Source organism: Ammodytes marinus (genome assembly GCF_949987685.1).
Source record: "Ammodytes marinus genome assembly, chromosome: 20".
Lineage (NCBI taxonomy): Eukaryota > Metazoa > Chordata > Actinopteri > Uranoscopiformes > Ammodytidae > Ammodytes > Ammodytes marinus.
In genome coordinates this window covers 21,578,929-21,600,238 of record NC_137224.1, presented here as the reverse complement: position 1 = coordinate 21,600,238, position 21,310 = coordinate 21,578,929, and the positions used below count along the sequence as shown (strand labels likewise).

At 39.6% G+C, this 21,310-nt stretch overlaps 1 protein-coding gene across 1 annotated transcript; it reads left to right on the top strand.

Moving 5' to 3' along the window:
• The first annotated feature begins 497 nt into the window (after positions 1–497).
• mbtd1 (mbt domain containing 1) lies at positions 498–20,869 on the top strand. Its single transcript, XM_080049201.1, has 17 exons — positions 498–609; positions 3,324–3,528; positions 3,890–4,023; positions 4,105–4,219; positions 4,312–4,394; positions 4,475–4,592; positions 4,966–5,100; positions 5,212–5,300; positions 7,862–8,096; positions 8,748–8,803; positions 9,328–9,432; positions 9,954–10,101; positions 10,803–10,885; positions 12,132–12,366; positions 12,464–12,535; positions 14,382–14,540; positions 14,886–20,869. The coding sequence occupies exons 1-17, from the start codon at positions 589–591 to the stop codon at positions 15,002–15,004; spliced, it is 2,112 nt and encodes a 703-aa protein (XP_079905327.1). The 5' UTR covers positions 498–588; the 3' UTR covers positions 15,005–20,869.
• The last annotated feature ends 441 nt before the right edge of the window (positions 20,870–21,310 follow it).

Below are 21,310 nucleotides of genomic sequence, written 5' to 3'. Positions count from 1 at the left end.
ACTGCACTATGTATAAATAAAGGATTTATTTTATGTCACAAGAATTGTCTGTGTCTATTACTGTGAAATGCTGAACACACCATAAATATGTATTTCAGAATAAAGCTTTAAAATGAGAAGCAAACTGTTAATGTGCTAAAACGTAAAGCACCATTTTTTTCCCTCCAACACCGCATTGCCTTTAGAAATGCTTGAATTTCTAGTGGTGTGAATATAAACTGACTAGTTTTACAATCAATATTCCCTGTTTATGTTGGTGTTGTTTCGAAAGAGGGTTGATACGGGGAAGTTTTATTCTATTCTGGTATTTTCTTTTGTTAAACTGAAGAGACCATTCATTTATTTCCATTGCAGTGTCCACTGTTTTGTTACTGTGTGGGTCGATGACCTCCATTCCGGATTGACCAATCACACGAAAGTAGGTTACACTGGCACATGCGCAGAAGCAGCAGAGTAATTTGTTGATATCCTGCTTGGTAGTATTCATTTAGACTTTGGTATTTTGAAAGCCATATTTATCCCCAGCGTAGGGGTGTGATTTGCATTGGGCAGCACAGTTAACTAGAATGGTATCTATATGAAGGGCTGATGGAAGACACACGGGATTTGGTGAGTTATAATCAAACATTTTAGGGCCGCGATCCTCTTGTTGCAGAGGATTTGCTGGGGCTAGCGCTCCTCCTTTGTTGTTATCTGAGCTAGTGGCTCAGCAAGCGTCAAATATGAGAAAGCCCTGCATAAAACAACAAGGGGAGAACTGGAAGAACCTCACACTTAATATTACTACATGTTTATGGACGCAAGTTCACCACGCACATGAAAAGTGTAACATGCATAACGTATAACATGAATAAAAACTGGAAAAACAGGTTGCCGCTAGCTAGCTGTGCTAATGCTATTAGCATTAGGGGCTATTTCTACTGAGACCGCCCCTTATCTGAGCGTAAATATCAGCTAGCTTTTTCTATTTTGTACATCTTATATTGAGCCTAGTGTGTCTTTGGTGGCTGGTACAGAAGTGTTTCTTTCAGCAGTGTAGCTGGCTATATTAGTGAGCCAGGGGGAAGTCACCTGTGATGTGTATAGGAGGAAGTACGCTCACTGTGATGACAGTCAGTATCTGAAAATTGTTTCGGGCCAAAACATCATGAGCAAGACCTTTTAAATTGTCGAATTTTTATAGCTTGGGCTTTCCCGAACTTTTCTCCTTCCAAATAATGTGTTTCCTCAGTTAGAGGAGCAACCTGTAAAATAGCATAATAAGGAAACATTGAGAATATACAAAACAACTGTGATTGGACTTTTAAAAAAAAATTAAAATCAGTTATAGTCTATATGTACTTTCAGGGCTCCAGACTAACTTTTTTCAATGGGTGCACCGGTGCGCCCAACTTTTTCATCTAGGTGCACCAGCATATATTTTGGGTGCACCAAATTAGTGCTGCATGAATTGGAGAAAAGCGATTATAGTGGCCAATATTGCGATTTGCGACGCAATATAATAAATGGTAGGCTATTATGATTCTACTTTCTTGGTTTTCAAGGAAGATTTGAGAATATTGACAGCTTCGATACCTGATCTCAATTTAAAACAAGCACATATTAAGAATCAGTGAAAATATAAAAAATAAAGCTTCTACTAGGCCTATACTGTTTTCAAAATAATAAAAATTATAGTTAAAAAATGTAATAAAAAAAAATACTTCCCCATTAAAATAAATGCATTCCTCCAAAGACAATAGTCTCTATAAGCATTATCGAGTCTCCTTATCGATCCGGGTCTTTATCGATACCACTATCCATACTTTTCTATTATTTTGTTGAAAGATAACTGGTATTATTGCTTTAATTGCCCATAAGATGATCAGAGCTCAAGATAGGATGTTAAACAGGTCATAATTCCATAGTTAGGCTACTATCTATTTTATATTGCTGAAAAAACAAGTTTTTCACCAAAACTGTATTATTAAAATTTCTCTCCAAAAACCAAAAAAAAAAATTTTTTGTTACATTTGAACACACCATGATGACCTTTTATTTACCTTTGCCTAAAATTTATATTACCGAGGTGACCTGAACACAACACATTTGACACCGTTAGCAACTTTTTTTAAAGCTAACTAGCTCTATATCACATGCTATATCCTGCCGATTTTAACATGGATTTGAAAACTGGATAACTATTTTTAGCTGACAGGACTTTCTACACAAAAATATGTATGATAACTACCGCTGCTTTGAATGACTGTTGATGCGCACGGTGCCGACTCTCCGAGCCCGTCTGCAGCAGCAGCTGTGCGCATTTTTTTTATTTTTTTATTTTTTTGGACTACAGGTAGACGGATACTGAGTTGAAGGAGTTTTTTTTCAACCCAAAGACAGTTCATGGTAGGCAACTCTTTTATATGCCTTTGTTTTCCGTCACAGTTCAGCGTGGATGCTGCTGCGCGTCGGCGTCCATGTTTGTTTGTTTACTCTGCTGTCGACTCGGCAACCGTCTTGCGCGCCGTGTAGGTGCGCGCGCAGATACACACACACCGACACACACCGACACACACCGACACACACACACACACACACACACACACACACACACACACACACACACACACACACACACTGTCAGAGGGGCGCTACCAAAAAGACGAGAGGAGCAGTTGGAACGTATAGACACACGCGCGCACATTTATCCTACATTGAATCGCAATCGCAGCAGCCAATTTTGCGGTTATGTAATTGCACTAGCTGCTCACATCGCAATTAGATGAATCGTGCAGCACAACACCCAATATTACATTTAATATGACGTGATCAATTTCAGGTGCACTGGTGCGACCAGTGGAAATATCTGGTCGCACTCCACAGATTTTTGGGCGCATGTGCGCCCAAATTAGGCGCACTCTGGAGCCCTGACTTTAAAGCTGGAACGAATAATCAACAGAAACGTAATGCACAACAATTTTGATAAATTGTTTATTTTTATTTTATTTTACAAAAATGACTAAAGGTCTCTGAACACTGTTTCTGCAAGCATTTGCTGGTTTTCTTACTCAATGTAATTGTGGCTTTGGACTGTTTGTGACAGACATACAGGCATCACCTTGAATGTGGGGGATTGCCATGGACATTTTAATTGTTTTCTGGAGTTGTGTTGACTAAACAATTTGTCTATTACTTCAATAATAATACAAACAATCATCAGATTGCCGTTCAATTAGACCTTATTGTCCTTTTTTGTAATATAATAATAAATAGATAGATATAGATATTTTATATTTATCTCATAGGAAATTCTGAATTTCTATTGTATCTTCATTGCTCAGGCGGAACGCACCCCCCGGTCAGAGCGTAAGCGGCGAGACTCCTTTGGGATGTTTGATGGCTATGACAGCTGCAGCGAGGAGTCGACCAGCAGCTCCAGCTCAGAGGACAGTGAGGACGAGGTGGTGCCCACCATCCCAGCCAGCCTGCCCATCATCAAGAACAATGGCCAGGTCTACACCTACCCCGACGGCAAGGCTGGAATGGGTTAGTACCTTGAGAATAATACCTGCATTGTGTGTGTTTTTTTGTTAAATAGTATCTATTTCACCACAAGAGCATTTCATTGTTCTGGACAAATTCATCCTTGTCCAATCATTTCCTCTCTTGACAGATTCACGTGAATCTAGTTTCCATTATTTACTAATTTCTTTAGCTGCCTTCACTGTCATAGATTGTGTTTAGTTTCTTGTCTTTCTGTTAATTTAAGTTAAAAAACAGTAATAAATGTTAGTTGACAATAATACCTGCATTTTTTTTTTTTTTTTGTTTACAATAATTTGAGAAATGTTTCTGTTAGAAGTCTGTTTGTGTTTCTTGATTGTACGCGTCTGTTCTTTGCTTTCAGCCACCTGTGAGATGTGTGGGATGGTCGGAGTACGAGACGCCTTTTACTCCAAAACAAAACGCTTCTGCAGTGTGTCCTGTTCTCGGAGTTATTCCTCCAATTCCAAAAAAGCTAGCATTTTGGCAAGACTCCAGGCAAGTGCTTACTGAACTCTTAACAAGTACTTTAAGATTATATTACAACCCTGATTTTAATGTTTGCTTTGATTTTTCTAGGGCAAACCACCAACAAAAAAGGCAAAAGTCTTACAGAAACAGCCTCTCATGGCCAAGTTAGCAGCTTACGCCCAGTACCAAGCAAGTCAACAGATCCTGGCCAAATCGAAAGCTGGTATGTTATCAATAAGCAGTGAATAATGGTTTGACAGTGCTGTTCTTTTCTACATCCACTCCAGTTTTAACTGTGTTTGTTGTTTGTGTCAGTGGTCCCAGCAGAGACTTTTGACTGGGGTCCATATATTAGTAGCAATAACACGCTAGGAGCGCCAGTCAGCTGTTTCAAGCACGTAAGTAAAAAACTGAAGTTACTTGTTCTATTTGTTTAGTTTATTGACTGAATAACTTGACTGCCTCCTATGCGCTTCAGGCCCCTATGGGGACATGCTGGGCAGAAGTTGAAGAAGGAGTGAGGCTTGAAGTGCTGAACTCCGATACCAACCTTTCCACTAAGGTTTACTGGATAGCAGAAATCATTAAGCTAGCAGGTAAGACTATTTAAAGGACAAATCCGTCCTAAAGTCTAACTTTTCTTGGTCCTTTTTTTATAGTATTATTGCTGTGAATAATAATGAGGGGTGTACTACGAAGCGAGAATAACGGGTAAGAGAGGTCTGTTGGACAGTGAGACCATAAAACACTCTTTCTGCCTTTTCTCAGGCTAGGATGAACCGGATTCAAAAATGTTTGCACTTTTATACTACATAGGATCTCAGAGTTCAATACAACTGCTTATTCCCACCGGGGAAGTAGGTCTTTAACAACTAAGCAAATGTCATTTCGGAACTTTGAACAAGATAAATGAGTGTTTTCAAGGTATTCCACCCTGTCTAATCTACCTCGTATGTGTATCGTGTGCAGGGTTCAAGGCTCTCCTGCGTTACGAGGGCTTTGACAACGACACCAGTAAAGACTTCTGGAGTAACATGTGTGTCCCCGAGGTGCACCCGGTGGGATGGTGTGCTTCCAGTGGCAAACCCCTCGTGCCTCCCAAGAGTAAGCTCCACTTGTTCAACCACATCTCTCCTTGTCCTTGAATGCCTCTGTTGCTGAATGCTGCTTGGTGGTAACTGTTGCAGTCACTGTTTGTAATCTTTCCCTTTCCAGGCATACAGCATAAGTACTCTAACTGGAAAGCCGTTCTTGTGAAGCGTCTCACTGGAGCAAAAACACTGCCACTTGACTTTAATGCCAAGGTGAGACACACAAACGCTGCATCATTTTGTTGATGCTGTTTTTTTGAGGGCCAGTGCCACTATTAAGAACTACCGCCTGGTGGTCATACCCCCCCCCCCCCCCCCCCCCCCACATTCAATGCCTAAATGGTGAAAGTCCAGTGGTGGTAGGCAATGCTTTAAAGAAGGTAAAAGCTCCTAAGAAGCTACAATATGGTACAATGTCCATGCAACCACACAATATGTACATTTTCAGTAACCTTTGACCTCCAAAATCTAATCAGTTCACCCTCGAGTCCAAGTATAGGTTTTTTGCTAAATGTACAAAAATCCCTTAGGGTATTCTTACTAACTAGTAATCTACCCACAAGAGTTGAGGTCACAGTGACCTTGACCCTTGACCTTCAAAATCTAATCTAATCTAATCAGTTCATCGTTGAATCAGAGTGGACATTTGTGCAAAGTTTGAAGAAAATCCCTGTAAGCGTTCACGAGATATTGCGTTCACAAGAATGGCCCCCGGACGTACAGAAGGACGGACAACTCGAATAGGAGCAAACCTGTAGCTGAAATATTTTTTATTTCTTTTATGTTTTAGAAATTTGACAAAAAGTACTAGCCGTGGAACTAAAACGATCATTCTCGTTGGAGAGGAAACTCTTTTCAAAATCTCTCTTTCTATACTACACTATAAACATGAAGGAATCAGTGATGTGTTTCAATCCTCTGTGCTCTTGACTTAGTCGAGTCAAGTCAACTTTATTCTCAATTTCTGAAGTATGTGCCTGACACACAGAGGAAGCGACATTACATTTCTCTCCGACCCCACGGTGCAATAGAGATAACTTAAAATCAGTAAGATATACAGTATCTCACAAAAGTGAGTACACCCCTAACATTTCTTCAAATATTTCATTATATCTTTCCATGGGACAACACTGAATAAATGACACTTTGATACAATGTTAAGTAGAGTGTACATTTACTGTCCCCTCAAAATAACTCGACACACAGCCATTAATGTCTAAAGTGCTGGCAACAAAAGTGAGTACACCCGTAAGTGAAAATGTCCAAATTGGGCCCAAAGTGTCAATATTTTGTTTTGCCATCATTATTTTCCAGCACTGCCTTCACCCTCTTGGGCATGGAGTTCACCAGAGCTTCACAGGTTGCCACTGGAATCCTTTTCCACTCATTCATGACGACTTCAAGGAGCTGGTGGATATTAGAGTCCTTGCGCTCCTCCATCTCCGTTTGAGGATGCCCCAAAGATGCTCAATTGGGTTTAGGTCTGGAGACATGCTTGGCCAGGCCATAACCTCTACCCTCAGCTTCTTTAGCAAGCCAGTGGTCGTTCGGAGGTGTGTTTGGGGTCGTTATCATGTTGCGGCCCAGTTTATGAAGGGAGGGGATCATGCTCTGCTTCAGTATGTCACAGTACATGCTATAATTCAATGAACTGTAGATCCCCAGTGCTGGCAGCACTCATGCAGTCCCAGACCATGACACTCCAACCACCATGCTTGACTATGGGCAAGACACACTTGTCTTTGTACTCCTCACCTGGTTGCCGCCCCACACTCTTAACACCATCTGAACCAAATAAATGTATCTTGGTCTCATCAGACCACAGGACATGGTTGCAGTAATCCATGTCCGTAGGCTGCTCGTCTTCAGCAAACTTTTTGTGAGGTTTCTTGTGCATCATCTTTAGAATAGGCTTTTTTCTGGGACGACAGCCATGCAGACCAGTATGATGCAGTGTGTGGCGTATGGTCTGAGCACTGACAGGCTGACCCCCCACCCCTTCAAGACCTGCAGCAATGCTGGCAGCACTCATAAGTCTATTTTCCAAAGCCAACCTCTGTGTATGATGCTGACCACGTGCACTCAACCTTCGTAAACTGGGCTGCAGGGCAGTATTGCAACATGATAACGACCCCAAACACACCTCCAAGACGACCACTGGCTTGCTAAAGAAGCTGGGGGTACAGGTTATGGCCTGGCCAAGCATGTCTCCAGACCTAAACCCTATTGAGCATCTTCGGGGCATCCTCAAACGGAAGGTGGAGGAGCGCAAGGTCTCTAATATCCACCAGCTCCGTGATGCTGTCATGAATGGGTGGAAGAGGGTTCCAGTTGCAACCTGTGAAGCTCTGGTGAACTACATGCCCAAGAGGGTTAAGGCAGTGCTGGAAAATAATGGTGACCACACTTTGGGCCCAATTTGGAATTTTTTTCTTAGGGGTGTATTCACTTTTGTTGCCAGCACTTTAGACATAAATGGCTGTGTCGAGTTATTTTGAGGGAACAGTAAATTTACACTGTTGTACAAGCTGTACACTGACTACTTTACATTTGATCAAAGTGTAATTTATTCAGTGTTGTCCCATGGAAAGATATAATGAAATATTTGAAGAAATGTGAGGGGTGTACTCACTTTTGTGAGATACTGTACAAATACATCAATTCTAAATAGTGCAAAAAGTAAGGCAAAACCAAACGGTATAGAGAGGTAACTCAATTGAAATGTGCAATATGAGGAACTTAGCTAAACCCATACTTATGTCCCCCCCCCTCAGGTACAAGAGAACCTGCAGTTCCCCTTTAAGAGGCTGATGCGGGTGGAGGTGGTGGATAAGAACTACCTGTGCCGGACGCGGGTGGCCCTGGTGGAGCAGGTGATCGGAGGCCGGCTCAGGCTGGTGTATGAGGAGAGCCAGGACCGGACAGATGACTTCTGGTGCCACATGTACAGTCCACTCATACACAACATAGGCTGGTCCCGCAGCATCGGACACCGCTTCAAACGCTCCGGTCAGTATGTGCAAATACATCAAGGAACCACCTCAGTTTAAAAAAAGGTGGAGTCAGCAGTCCTGGAGAATATTTTGTTGTCAAAATCCCTTTTTTTTAAGTCAAATCAGTGAAGATCTCTTTATGCTATGCTACCTGTACGTGAGAAATACATTGATTATACACATGCTACGCTCTGTAAACGGGGCATGTTGCTAGCTATGGTGGAGCCCCTTTTGTTTACATACCCTTTGTTTACATGCCTGTTAAGCGTAGGATGTGTAACTACAGATGTGTTTTTGGTAGCAGATCTTGAGGAGATATTCATTGATTTTGACAACAAGCATTCTCCAGAGATCACTGACTCCACCTTTTTGTGTGTGTGTGTGTGTGTGTGTGTGTGTGTGTGTGTGTGTGTGTGTGTGTGTGTGTGTGTGTGTGTGTGTGTGTGTGTGTGTGTGTGTGTGTGTGTGTGTGTGTGTGTGTGTGTGTGTGTGTGTGTGTGTGTGTGTGTGTGTGTGTGTGTGTGTGTGTGTGTGTGTGTGTGTCTGTGTGTCTGTGTGTGTGTGTGTACACTGTTGTATGATGCAAAACAAATGAACTAAAACAAACAACTTTATCATTAATATTATAGAGCAAGTGATTTTGATACGTCATTTAATTTTTTTCCAGACGTAACAAAGAAAATTGAGGGTCAAGCTGATGCTCCTTCACAGTTCTTCCATAAGGTAAGAGAAAACAGATTTATTTAATGTTTTATCCCTAAATGCCTCTCTAATGAAAGTGTCCGTCTCATCACATTCACTCGTAATGTCTCATTATTTAACAGTGATCAAAGTGTGTGAAACAGTGGAAACATAACAGGTGCTGTGTGTTGCTTTTTGGGCATTTACATGTGTAATGTTATGTCATACTGTTTATTCATGCATATTAGCCAATGTCCCAGAGCTTAAGTTTGGGCGACTGTGGCTCAGGTGGTAGAGCTTGGGCAAGACACTTCACCCACATTGCCTCATGTCAATGTCGATTAATAGCCTGCTATTGGTGTATGAATGTGTGTGTTAACGTGTAAATGGGAACAGGTCTCCCTTGAAAAAGAGTCTCCGGTCTCAATGGGATTTACCTGTATAAATAAAGGTTAAGAAAAAAAGTATTTACAACGGTTGTCAGTTTTAGGTCATTATAAGGTAATCAAAGAAATAAATCCACAATGTGCCTTCTTTTTCTGTCTGTGTGTGTGTGTATATATCAGGTGAAAGATGTGGACCAGAATGGGGAATGGTTTAAGGATGGGATGAAGTTAGAAGCCATCGACCCCCTCAACCTCTCAGCTATATGTGTAGCCACTGTAAGAAAGGTAAGCAAATCATTCTCATCAAAAGCTCTTTTAGGGGGCGCCTTTAGCTCAGTTGGTAAGGCGTCCCCCTCCCGGGCCCAGCAGCAGACCCAGGTTCGATTCCCGCCCACGGTCGTTCTCTGCATGTCACTCCCCTCTCTGCCCCATTTCACCTCTGTCTCTCTGCACTATCAAATAAAGCATAAAAATGCCCAAAAAATATCTAAAAAAAAAAAAAAAAAGCTCTTTTAAACTTAGGTGCTCTGGTGGTGTAGTGGATAGAGCACGCACCATATTGGCTCCAGCCTTCGTTGCAGTGGTCGCGGGTTCAAATCTGACCCGTGGACCTTCACTGCAGGTCATCCCCCGCTCTCTCCCCATTCAAACTCTGTACTATCTAATAAAGCTTGAAAATGCCAAAAAAAGTATCTTTTATATATATATATAATAAAAAAAAAGCTCTTTAAAACTGCGCAGTTAAAGTAGGAGTAGTTTGTGAGCGTATGTTTTAAAATGCCTTTTGTTTGCTGTGTTTACTGTAGGTGTTGGCAGACGGGTACCTCATGATTGGGATCGATGGTTCGGAGGCAGTGGACGGCTCAGACTGGTTCTGCTACCACAGCCACTCTCCCTCCATCTTCCCCTCTGGCTTCTGTGAAATCAACAACATTGAACTCACGCCCCCTAGAGGTATCTTTCAAATCATTTGATTCTATCAACCCTTCACAAAATGTCAAATTGGCCATATGCTCCCAGCCAAACAAATCCAACAAAGATAAGTACAATACACATTGGTATACGTATGTCATATTTAGACGTGCATTTAAGGTGTCATTGAAGGTGTGCTACGAGGAACTTTCAAATATTTACTTTAAAAGTCTTAATTTTTCCTCAGATGATCAGAAATGACATGCAACAGCAAACAAGATCATCAGTTTAGATAATGTTATTTTTATTAGTTTTTCTTAATGCCTTTGTCATACGCTCACCCAGGAACAACAGCTAGTGTGGTAAAAAACACTACCGCTTTTGTCCCAAGGGGTCGCTAGAATGGCCAAAAACTGAAAGTTCCTCATAGCCACGTTTAATAACTGAACAAACAATACGTTTTTCATACCACATTGCAATCCATTCAATACACAAAAAACAAAGTTGTAGCAGCCAATCCTGTAATAACGGCTGAGAGGCACCTTTTATTATCTGTTGCATACATATCAAAAACAGATCAATCTATATTGTATTTTCAATAATTGTTAGATTTATTTTTATTTTGGCACTTAAGTCGTCCATACATCCGTTTTCTACCTTGATAAATGTCATTTCTCTCCAGGTGAAAGTTATTGGTTAGAAGAAGTTGAATATGGTTTCATAACACTGACTCTGTTCCCCAGGCTACACTAAACTGCCAATTAAATGGTTTGACTACCTCAGAGACACAGGTTCAATAGCTGCTCCTGTCAAGCTCTTTAACCAGGTAGGCCTGTGTTTGTGTTTATTAAGATCTCACCATGCTTATCATTGAAATGCTCTTTATTGATAACACACTTTCATAGTAACACATTCTCCACAAATGCATTTTTACAAGGACAGCGCACCATGCATCATTTGGGGGAATGTTGAGTTGTGTGAGGTTGGCCTTTCTTTAAAGCCTCTGTAAACCTGGTCTAAAATAGTCAAAATCAATATATCACATCACTGTGGGTGACCTAATATGCTTTTGCAAAAATCTGATAGAAAATAAATTTTCATCAATATTATAAAACTTAGTTTAAAAAAAAAACTGTTTACTGTCATGACAGTTTGAGAGGACTGTGTGGGCGTCGCCCAGGCTCATGTATTAAAGCTGGGGTGAAGGATTTGGGGAGAAAATGGCAGTTGGGATAGAGATTTGAATCCAAATACCTCAACCGCTCCACTTGTTCTCTTTGGTCCCTCCCTGACACGCTTTACACCAACAACGTTGTGCCAAAGTGAATCGACAGTCCCAACAGCCAATAAGAACAGAGAATCGGAGCCTCGCTCTGATTGGTCAAAGTGTACAGCTCATGTTAACTTTGACCAATCAGAAATCACATACCCCAGCTTTAAATGTTCTCCTTAGCAACATCACATTTTTTATAAAATGTTGGGGCAGAGAACTGCCCTGATTGGTTCCAAATAATGAATGTGTCACAGGAACCAGAGCATAGCCAACCTCATCTAACTTAAATGACAATATTGGATTGGATTGGATTGACAAAAAGTCCTATCTCCCCACATTACACAGGTAGAAGGACTTTGTGGATTTGGGTTTACAGGGTCTTTGAGGCTAGTTCTCCAAAAGTAAAATGAACACCTCCTTCCTTTTCCTTTAGCCTCCTTGTATCTCTCTAATTAACAGGAATCAGGCTTTTATCAGGAAAACATCTCTTCACAAATAGCTTACTATGACTGTGTGAATGAATAGAACCTGGATCCCTGTAAAGTTGAACAGTTTAATACGTTGCTGAAGCATTGGCCTTTAACACAAGTTGACACTCCTAACTTTTTTTTTCGTGTATCTTATATGTTATTTTGTATTGTATCTTGTGCAGCACTTTGGTCAACTGATGTTGTTTTTAAATGTGCTATAGACATAATTTTGACTTTTTTGACTTTTACAATGTCTGTGCTTTAATTGTATGTGTACATCAAAAAAAGTCCTTTCATTTCAAAGTCCTTGTTACCTTGCGTCTCTTCAGGACGTTCCCAACCACGGCTTCCGGCCCGGCATGAAGCTGGAGGCTGTGGACCTGATGGAGCCGCGGCTGGTCTGCGTGGCCACAGTGACCAGGATCGTGCACCGCCTACTGAGGATCCACTTTGACGGCTGGGAGGACGAGTACGACCAATGGGTGGACTGCGAGTCACCTGATCTCTACCCCGTGGGCTGGTGTCAGCTGACAGGCTACCATCTGCAGCCCCCCGCCTCGCAGAGTAAGAACACACAATAGGAACTAGTCATAAAATGGAACGGAATTATTTTCATTTTTTCCCTGTTAAACCTAAACTGTGTAATGTCTTTTTCTTTCAGCTAATAGAGAACCGCCTCAGTCTGTCCCCAAACAGAAGAAAAAGGCCCAGCAGTACAAAGGCCAGAAGAAAAGTGAGTGATACTTCCTCTGTGCATTTGTTTCTCTCCATCCTTTCCTTTGCCTTCTCTTTTTAATTCTTCCTCTTCCTGTCACTGGCTACACATTCCCTTCATTCCAAATCACATACCTTTTCTTTTTACTACACTACATGCTAAAGTACAGAAGAGTTTTAGGGCCACAGGAGAGAAAATAAAATGAGATAAGGAAGATTTATTTTCATTATGTCGAGAAATGTCAAGAATAAAGACGAATACTCCAACATGCTAGTGGAGTTAATGGGGCATTAATGTATTTTCAGCATACTACAATTGATGTGCATGTATTGGGACATCCTAAATCTTTTTCTGGCGTACTAAATAGTAGGAAAGTATGGGTATTGGAACGCAGGGTTCCTCTATGGATTTGTTTGTCTACATCAGGGGTGTCCAAACTACGGCCCGCCCGCTTTTTATTGGCCCGCGGCCGATTTAAAAAATATTATGTAATATGGCCCTTTCTTTTTTCTTTTTCTTTTTTTATCCATGTGTGTTTCTTCAATAGCTTCTAATTCATCTGACACAGTGTCTCCAAATAATTTTTTCATACAAAATTCTTCAGATTAAGCCTCTTAATTTTCCTCTCAAAGTGCACCAGATTCATAGCCTGGAAATCCAGACCATGATATCTTGAACGATAGAGGGTCTGGCCATGATCAATAGTAATTTCCAACTCGAGGGGCGGCTCCTACTCGTGCATTTCAAATGCCACTGCACGCAGTTGGATAGCACTACAACCAATCAGAGCGATGCACAAGGTGACGTAAGCCCCGTTCGTTTAGCGAACAGCTGTTAAACTGTTAAATTAAACGTTTGCCGTGGTCGGTCGGCAAAACAGAACATTCCACTTACTTGCTAATGAAAGATTTGAGTGCCGTCTTCCAAATCGTAAAGGGTCGAGGCCAAAGCAGTCTCAAACTCACACAACATATCCGCAGCCATCTTTGATGTTTACTATCACGGCTTCGACGTCGCATGCACGTCACTGTCGTCATCCGGTTACGTCTGCCCCAGAGCACCATACAAAGGGCTCTGGCGCGCCCATATTAGATAGAACCAATTGAAACGTTAGCCCGGACCTTCGTAGATTTGTCTGTACTGGTCACTGGTTACACATTAGTTGTGGAAGCTGCTGACTGGTCTGCACGCTTGGATTAAGAATGGTGGGCGTTTCCTTTTATTTGCGTGAACAGCATTTATGATGAAATTCAGATATAAAATCTAATTTGTCCCCAAAGGATAAAACATGCCATAATACTGCTACATTTTCATTTTTATGAAGTTGACCATACAAAAATAGTAATAGAAAAGGCTTTTTGATTAGACATTTGCCACAAGTCTAATTTACACGCTCAATTTGAACTTAAAAGTTACATTTACTATTCAATATTTCTAATAGCAATGTTATGCTTAGTTGTACGCTGAAAACGATTTGTTTTATTTTTTGCAGTAATGATTTATTGTCATACATCATGGACATGCAAATGTAACTTTAATGTATTAATTAAAGTCAGATTTTAAAACTAAATATTGGCACTTGCAGACTTCCATACATTTGGTCCAGTTCCTTAAGCTTTGTTCTTGGTAGCTAAGAGTGCAATGTGCTGACTTGGGTCTGGCAGTCAGAATACTGCTGACCAGGGTGGTTATTCAGATTGACACAGATATATATATATATACAATTCCATTTTAAGCTCCTTAACTTTTAAGCTTTCCTTCCCAAAAGATTATGTGAACACGAAGAACACCAGTTCCATGTCCACTCTCCCGTGTGTACAAAGACCCCTGGTAGCTTACACTGAGTGTGGCTTGGTTGTTTTAGAGAGGAAGATTCCAGTGGGTCGCCGGCCCTTCAGTCAGACAGGCCGGAGGAGGAGCAGCTTCTCAGGGGATGAAGAGCAGAGTCCACCCCCCTACCCAGCTGCCCAGGGGCCCACACGGCCCCGGCCCCGCACACACCTCCACCAAACACACAAAGCAGGTAACAACACACCACAACCCTGACCGAGACATGACAACTGTTTTAAACCAAGTCCTCTCAAGTCACAGGGGCCGCACTGGGACACTGGATGCTGCTGATGTTCTATTGTAAAAAACATTTGTTTGCATATGTTTATTGTATTTGGTCACACGTGAATATTTCCTCATATTGGATAAGGTCTGTTTTTTTTTTATTTTTGCAGGAATTTCAGTGTTTTGTGTTACAGAGACATTCACTGCTTTTGACAAAAGTTATTTTGACAACAACTAGCATTCTCCTTAATGGCTGACTCCTCCTTTAACCATTGCTCTCTCTGTCTCCCTCTCTCTCTATCCCCCTCTACAGAGTCTCTGCTGAGAATGAAAGAGGAGACGGCCGAGGTGGACGAGTTTACCTTCTCACAGGGAACCTCAGACCAGGAGAGTAACGGCTCAGGCAGCTACTACATCAAACAAGAGCCCTGAAGGTTCAACACACACACACACACACACACACACACACACACACACCTACACACACACACACACACACCTACACACACACACCTACACCTACACCTCAACGCCTCTGGATCAGACCCCAGCCTTCATCCACCCACCACTCAGACCAACAGCAGGCCTTCTATGGAGTTGCTACACACAGAGGCTCCTTTTCATGCTCCTGGGGGGAAAAAATCCTGAAGGGGAATATCACCTCCGAAAACAATTTTGTTGTAGCCGTGCGTGCATATAATCACTCACCAAACCCGTATTGGGGTGGATGGAGGGGTCGGAAAGTAGTGCACCCCCAGAGTCGGGCCTGGCACACACACACCACGTTTGGGGCATTCTTTTTCTTAACCACCTTCCGGTCTGAAACATCCAGCAAGAGATATTTGGATGGATTAAAACAATTTTTTTTTTACAGAACCAGGGGAGCTGGTCGTGTGCGAGTTGACATGAGCCCCCTCCCCCTCCCCCCACCTGCCTCTGCCACAATCTGGGCCACGCACAGAGACCTGTAGAAACTGTGACAACCATATTTTTGAGCCAGGCTTTTTTCATTTTATTTTAATTTTTTTATTCTTTTGGTTTTGTCTTCAGGTTGAGCGAGTCAGCCAATGAGGACAGAGGCTGGCAGTGACACCAACACAGCTGTGTATATTTTAATAATTTTTTCCTCTGAACAATATTTCCAGGTGGACTTCTGTTTTTGTTAATAGTACTTGAATTTATTTTTTCCTTTCATTATGTAATGATTTTTGAGTTGTTTTTGTCCTATTGTACTTTTTTTTTTTTGCATTTGCATTTTCTGTGGCTGTGTGGGGAAACTTCAATGTGCATTGTTTCATAAAAGTGATTTCTATTCATAGAGTATGTGGAGACCTATTCAAATACAGCTACAGAGTTATAGATATTAAGGATTGTCATTTGAATGGAGATATTTAGTACAATGCTGCACAGCATTACATATATTGACCCTTTTTTTTTCATTGTTTGATGTCAATCTTGGCCCGGAAATATTTCCACAGCTACATTCATCTTTGATTCAAGCATAACTGAACCAAAGTCAGATTCTCAAATTAAAGTTTTAATAAAATAGTGACAAATGACCATAAGAAATTCCATAAAATAATTATTTGTAAGTATCCAGTTGACAATGATTTAACACAGAGAAGTGAGCATCCTTACATTTCAGCATCTTTTTTTCTTTCATGTCAATTCGAATTTTTTCAAATCATTAAGGTTGATAACTGACTCACGCTTAAGCTATAAACATATTTCAGTATTTAAAATAATCCCACATTAAAGCTGTAATAGAAGCAGTGTTTATGACTGCTCTATTGCAGCACCAATTTACATCTTTTAAGCAAGAAAATTTTGCAAAAAAAAAAGTGTGTTGTGATTATGGCTAAATGGTAGACTGAACTTTGTTCATCCTAATAGCCTTTAGCTATTATCAATGGGCATTGTTTATGACTTCTTTTTTCCCACATTTTGAGCTATCTCACCCTCCAAAACTGTTACCTTTTACATTACTTTTTACTTTGCAGTCCTACTGGCAAAACTGCCTGTAGGTTACTATACAAATACGTTACATAATCCAGGTTAAAGTTAAATCAAGAGAGCACAACTGTAATGAGGTATAAGTGTTGGCTTGCTTGGATAGCTCAATGTGGAGTTTTTAGGGGACGGATCACAATAATCACAATATCCCCACAATACCGCCATCTAATGAACAACGTTGTCCTTTGTTGCGTTAGAAACTTACCCCTGCAGTAAGTTGTGAGTTTTAATGTATCAGGGTGTTAGTGCTGTAATATTGAACAGAAAAGGATGAAGCTGTGGAAAACGAAATGCTTTTCCCTTCAAAAAAAAGAAAAAAAAAAAGACTTGTACCAAACTAGAAAAAAAAATGTGCATAGTATGACTGTTAAGTGAAGCAGCAGGGTATGTTGTTTTTAGAAAGAGAAACCCTTACTGGTATGATGGGGCTTACACTCCCGACATGTTATTCCCATGTCCAACAACCCTACAATACAATATCTAACTTTGACCTTTCAGTTTGGATGTAGCTGCTGTCCTAATTTGACGTCATAGGTGATTAACGTATGACCCAAAAGCTAGAGAATATTTAACTGTTGTGTGTGTGCTGGCAGATGTGTGACGTACACACTGTCAAAGCTTGCACCACACAAGTCATTCAGACTGCAGGTTTGTGTGTTTCTGTTAGTACTCTGGACCATGTCTGCTGTTTTCATAAGCTGAGAAGGACAGGGGGACTATTTAAAATTTACATCTAAAAAATCCTCAGTTTTTTTTATGCAGTCACAAGTATGCCATCATAATCGTTGGACAAAATGCAGTCTTTAATTCTAGTGAAATAATACATTAAGGAAAAAATATTAAGCTTTGATTTTGATAATGCGTTACAAAACAAAATTTTGGAAAACTCTATCGAATTTGCCTATACATATTAACACATGTTTGAAGAAGAAAGACAGATTCACATCTACAGGTGCTCCAATTGCAAATGGAAAGACAAAGTAAAATTGAAAAAAAAAATTGGGGCTTTAAAATGTAATTGCCAATTGATCACTTAAACATAATATATGAACAAGGAATTTACTTTAAATATTTTGATGCAGTGATTACAATATACTGTATTAATCAATGTATAGTTCCTTTTTTTAAAATAATGCATGAATCAATTATAATCAGATACGGTTATTGTGGCATACTTGAGACTCCATACATCCATTATTTGCAGCATCAAACTTGAGTTAGTGACATTGAAGATAGGAGATTGGAACATCTGCCGTGCTTTAACAGTCTCTTAGTGGAGCTGTTGTTTTGTCCAAATGCGGAAATAAAATAATATGTTAAAAATATTTTATCAGGCTCATATGCAAAGCATTAATGTATTCCTATTGCTTAGGTTGTTCTCATGTCAGAGCCATATGTATGCAAGCTAGTTTCTGATTCATCTGAGCCACAGAATAACTAGTGTGTTGTTGATAATGAGATATGAACAATGCGCTACTTTTCCAATAGTCTCTAAAGGGCAGCATGGATAAATACAGACATTCTATGAACATAGATATATTCTCCATGACTCTGATGGTATGTTCTCACAAATATTACGTTCTAAAATTCATGCTTGGGCATGGAAGATATACAAGAGTCCTAATTTCACTCTTCTTTAAGCTACATTACTGCAGCCGTTTATCTACTACCTCTCCTGATGCTAGCCATGTTTAGCTAAAAAAACGCGTGAATTATATAGCAGTGTGTTAGCATATGCAAACGATGACCTTAAAAAATTATCCGCTTGAAGACTAGACACCAAACATGGAAGATTTCTTTTATCACAACAGCACACAAGGTAGACTTCTCATTTTGAAGGATGCAATAACAAAATAGATCCCACAATATTTTTCGCTATGTTGAAATAAAACTTTCTAGCACCCTCAAATGTCATGATCATTACATATAATAGAATTAACATGAGATGATTTAACAAAAAATGCTATTGTATAACTGTGATATTCATATATAGAATCCTCTGTACGGCCAGACGGCTGTTGTATTGGAAGGCAAGAGCAGATGAAAAACTTCTCAGTGACGGCAAAAGATCCCAGATTTTCTCTTTCTACCAGTAAGGTTCATGATTCAATTCTCAGGAAGTGTGTGCTTGTAGTTTTTGGTTGGAAGGGTTGGAACTACATTTGGTGTGAGTCGGCAAAGAAAGTCTGTAATATCTACAGTCTTTTTAAAGGAACTGAAATAGTGCTTGTAATAATGTAATCACTATTGTCTAATTAATGCTGAAATCTTAATACTGAAAATTATAGCATTGAAATATTCAACTCTGAATTTGGGTTGTTTTTCAACTCCTATCTTTGATATCTCTGTTATTCAACTGGTATAATATCAAATGCCCTGTTTTGAAAAAAGTTTAAAGTTTTGTGTTTTCAGTGGTTCACATCCATCTGTCCAGTTTTCAACAAAAAAAAAGGTCTTATCTCACTCACCAGTTCATGTATTTTTGTCCATATTTTTTTAGCTATCAGATTCTACATTTTAAGGTGTGACACAAATACACGATTTGTGTTCCTTTTTTTTTGTTTGATTTGCTTGTGTAGCTTCCTGTTTTCCTTCCTTTTATTTCTTAATTGGACATGAGATAAGTTTCCGTTTTGAATTCCGTCTCCTGATTGGATACCAAGCCGAAACGCTAAGCTTCTAAAAATACCAAATGAGCAATAAAAAGACAGTGAATCACAATCATTTGAAAGGCAGACAGGTTTTTCAGGATAGGTATCAGCTTACAGGACTTATTTTCCAATGATGTTGAAAGGCAGAGAGAGAAGCATTAAAAAGTACTTTGTGACCAAACTGCATTAATATCTTAGTACAATAAAAAAGACTGTTCTAGGGACTTGACTGCTGCTATCCTCCTCTAGATTAACCCCCCTTAAATAATCAGATGCACAATCAACACTGTATTGGATCTTCTGTTTTTTCTGAATTTTTCCTTGTAAGATATTAAACTTTCTTGTTTCACCTTGATCCCCAAATTAAAAAAAAAAAAAAAAATGGAACAAGTATGACTTCCATCCACGGGTAGCTGTGTATTTTAAAAGTGTTTGAGCATCAGTAGCTGAAGGTGGAAGTTCATAAGGGATTGGGTGCACTGATCAACTGAATGCATGTAGAGCATTGAACGCGTTTGTGCCGATATCGTGTTGAGCTTGGTTTCGTTCTGTTGTGACCGTCATTGGTTGTTCTTCACTTTATCTGTGTTTCTCTTTCCTGCTCCACTGTCATCAGAAAAAATGTATGGAAGCCTATTAATGCCAAGAAAAGACATATAAATGACAAAATTAGCATAAATAAGAATAAAAAATGAATACTTGTGCTAATTCCATTCCAAATCCATTAATATTATAATCATTTTGGAAGTCAAAAGTCTAATGGAGTATTTCATCATTTTGACTCCGATTCTGTTGACGAGAGATTTTGTTGTTGTTGCAGTAATCCAAAATACCCTCCAAATTGTTTCAGTGTCCCAAGTGTTGACATTTCCCATAACTGACCTGAATTTTGACATGGCATTGTATGATTTTCACTTATCGGGAATTTTATTATTTTTTATATTAAAATATTATTTTTTAATTTTTTACTTACCAACATTTATTTTGCATTTCCGTGGCAGTGATGGGCTTCCATAGAGGGTACCCAGTTGTGGGTTGCAGAATTCGTCCTGCACCTGAACTGGTTCTGATAAGGAGCAGGCTGGAAAATTTGTTTTTACTTGGATACTAACACGGGTCTTTTGTATGTGATAGCCACCCCAACCCAACCCAACCCCCCCAATTATATTAAACCATTATATTGTGGTGCTATATATATATTTGATAAAAATGACTAAATGTATTGGGATTGCTATTGTCTGAAAATAAGTTGAGTTTGAGAAGGTTATGGTGCAAAATCTATTTTTGGATACAAATGGAAACAAAAAAAATCTATGTTAATAATTATAAATCTATTGATATTAACACACTGACCCCCTGAGGTACATTATTAGATTGCAGTTTAAAGTTTGTAAATCTTTTTGATAGTGTATACCAGTTTCCTTTTCATATGGTAAAAATTTGTGCTGTGATCAAGCTTTGATAGACTTTGTAAATAAAGCCAAAATGTTTGGATCATAATTATTGGTTGTAATGAATGGCTTCTTTGTTTACAAGCATTGCAAACTGTTTCCGCATGGCTGTGAAAGTTTCTGGTGATTTTTGTAAGATCTGACTTTTACACTGAATAAAAAAAAAGGCTTATGACTTCAAACTATGTGAGAGCCCCTTTGTCAGATGTCCAGCTTCTTGAGGGCACTTTGTCCTTTGTACAAAGAAAACCTGGTTCTAATTCAGGATGGACACGGCAGCACCACTACTTATGTTTTCATTCATCATGAAATCTAACATAATAATGTAGGTTAAAGGTGGAGTCAGCAATCCTGGAGAACACTTGTCAAAATGAGTGAATATATCCTCAAGATCCACTACCTATCTGTACTGTGTGCACACTAAAACAACATTGAATTGAATTGAATTGAATTGAAAATGTTTTTATTTCGAACAAGTAAATAATAAAAAAATAAAAAAGCAATAATAAACAATAAAATAAATTAAACAAGTGGACAGTTACAGTAAAGTAATATTTACACACAGTGAAAACCACAAATGAAAATAAACTGTCTTGCACTTGCTTTACCTGTTCAAAAAGGTA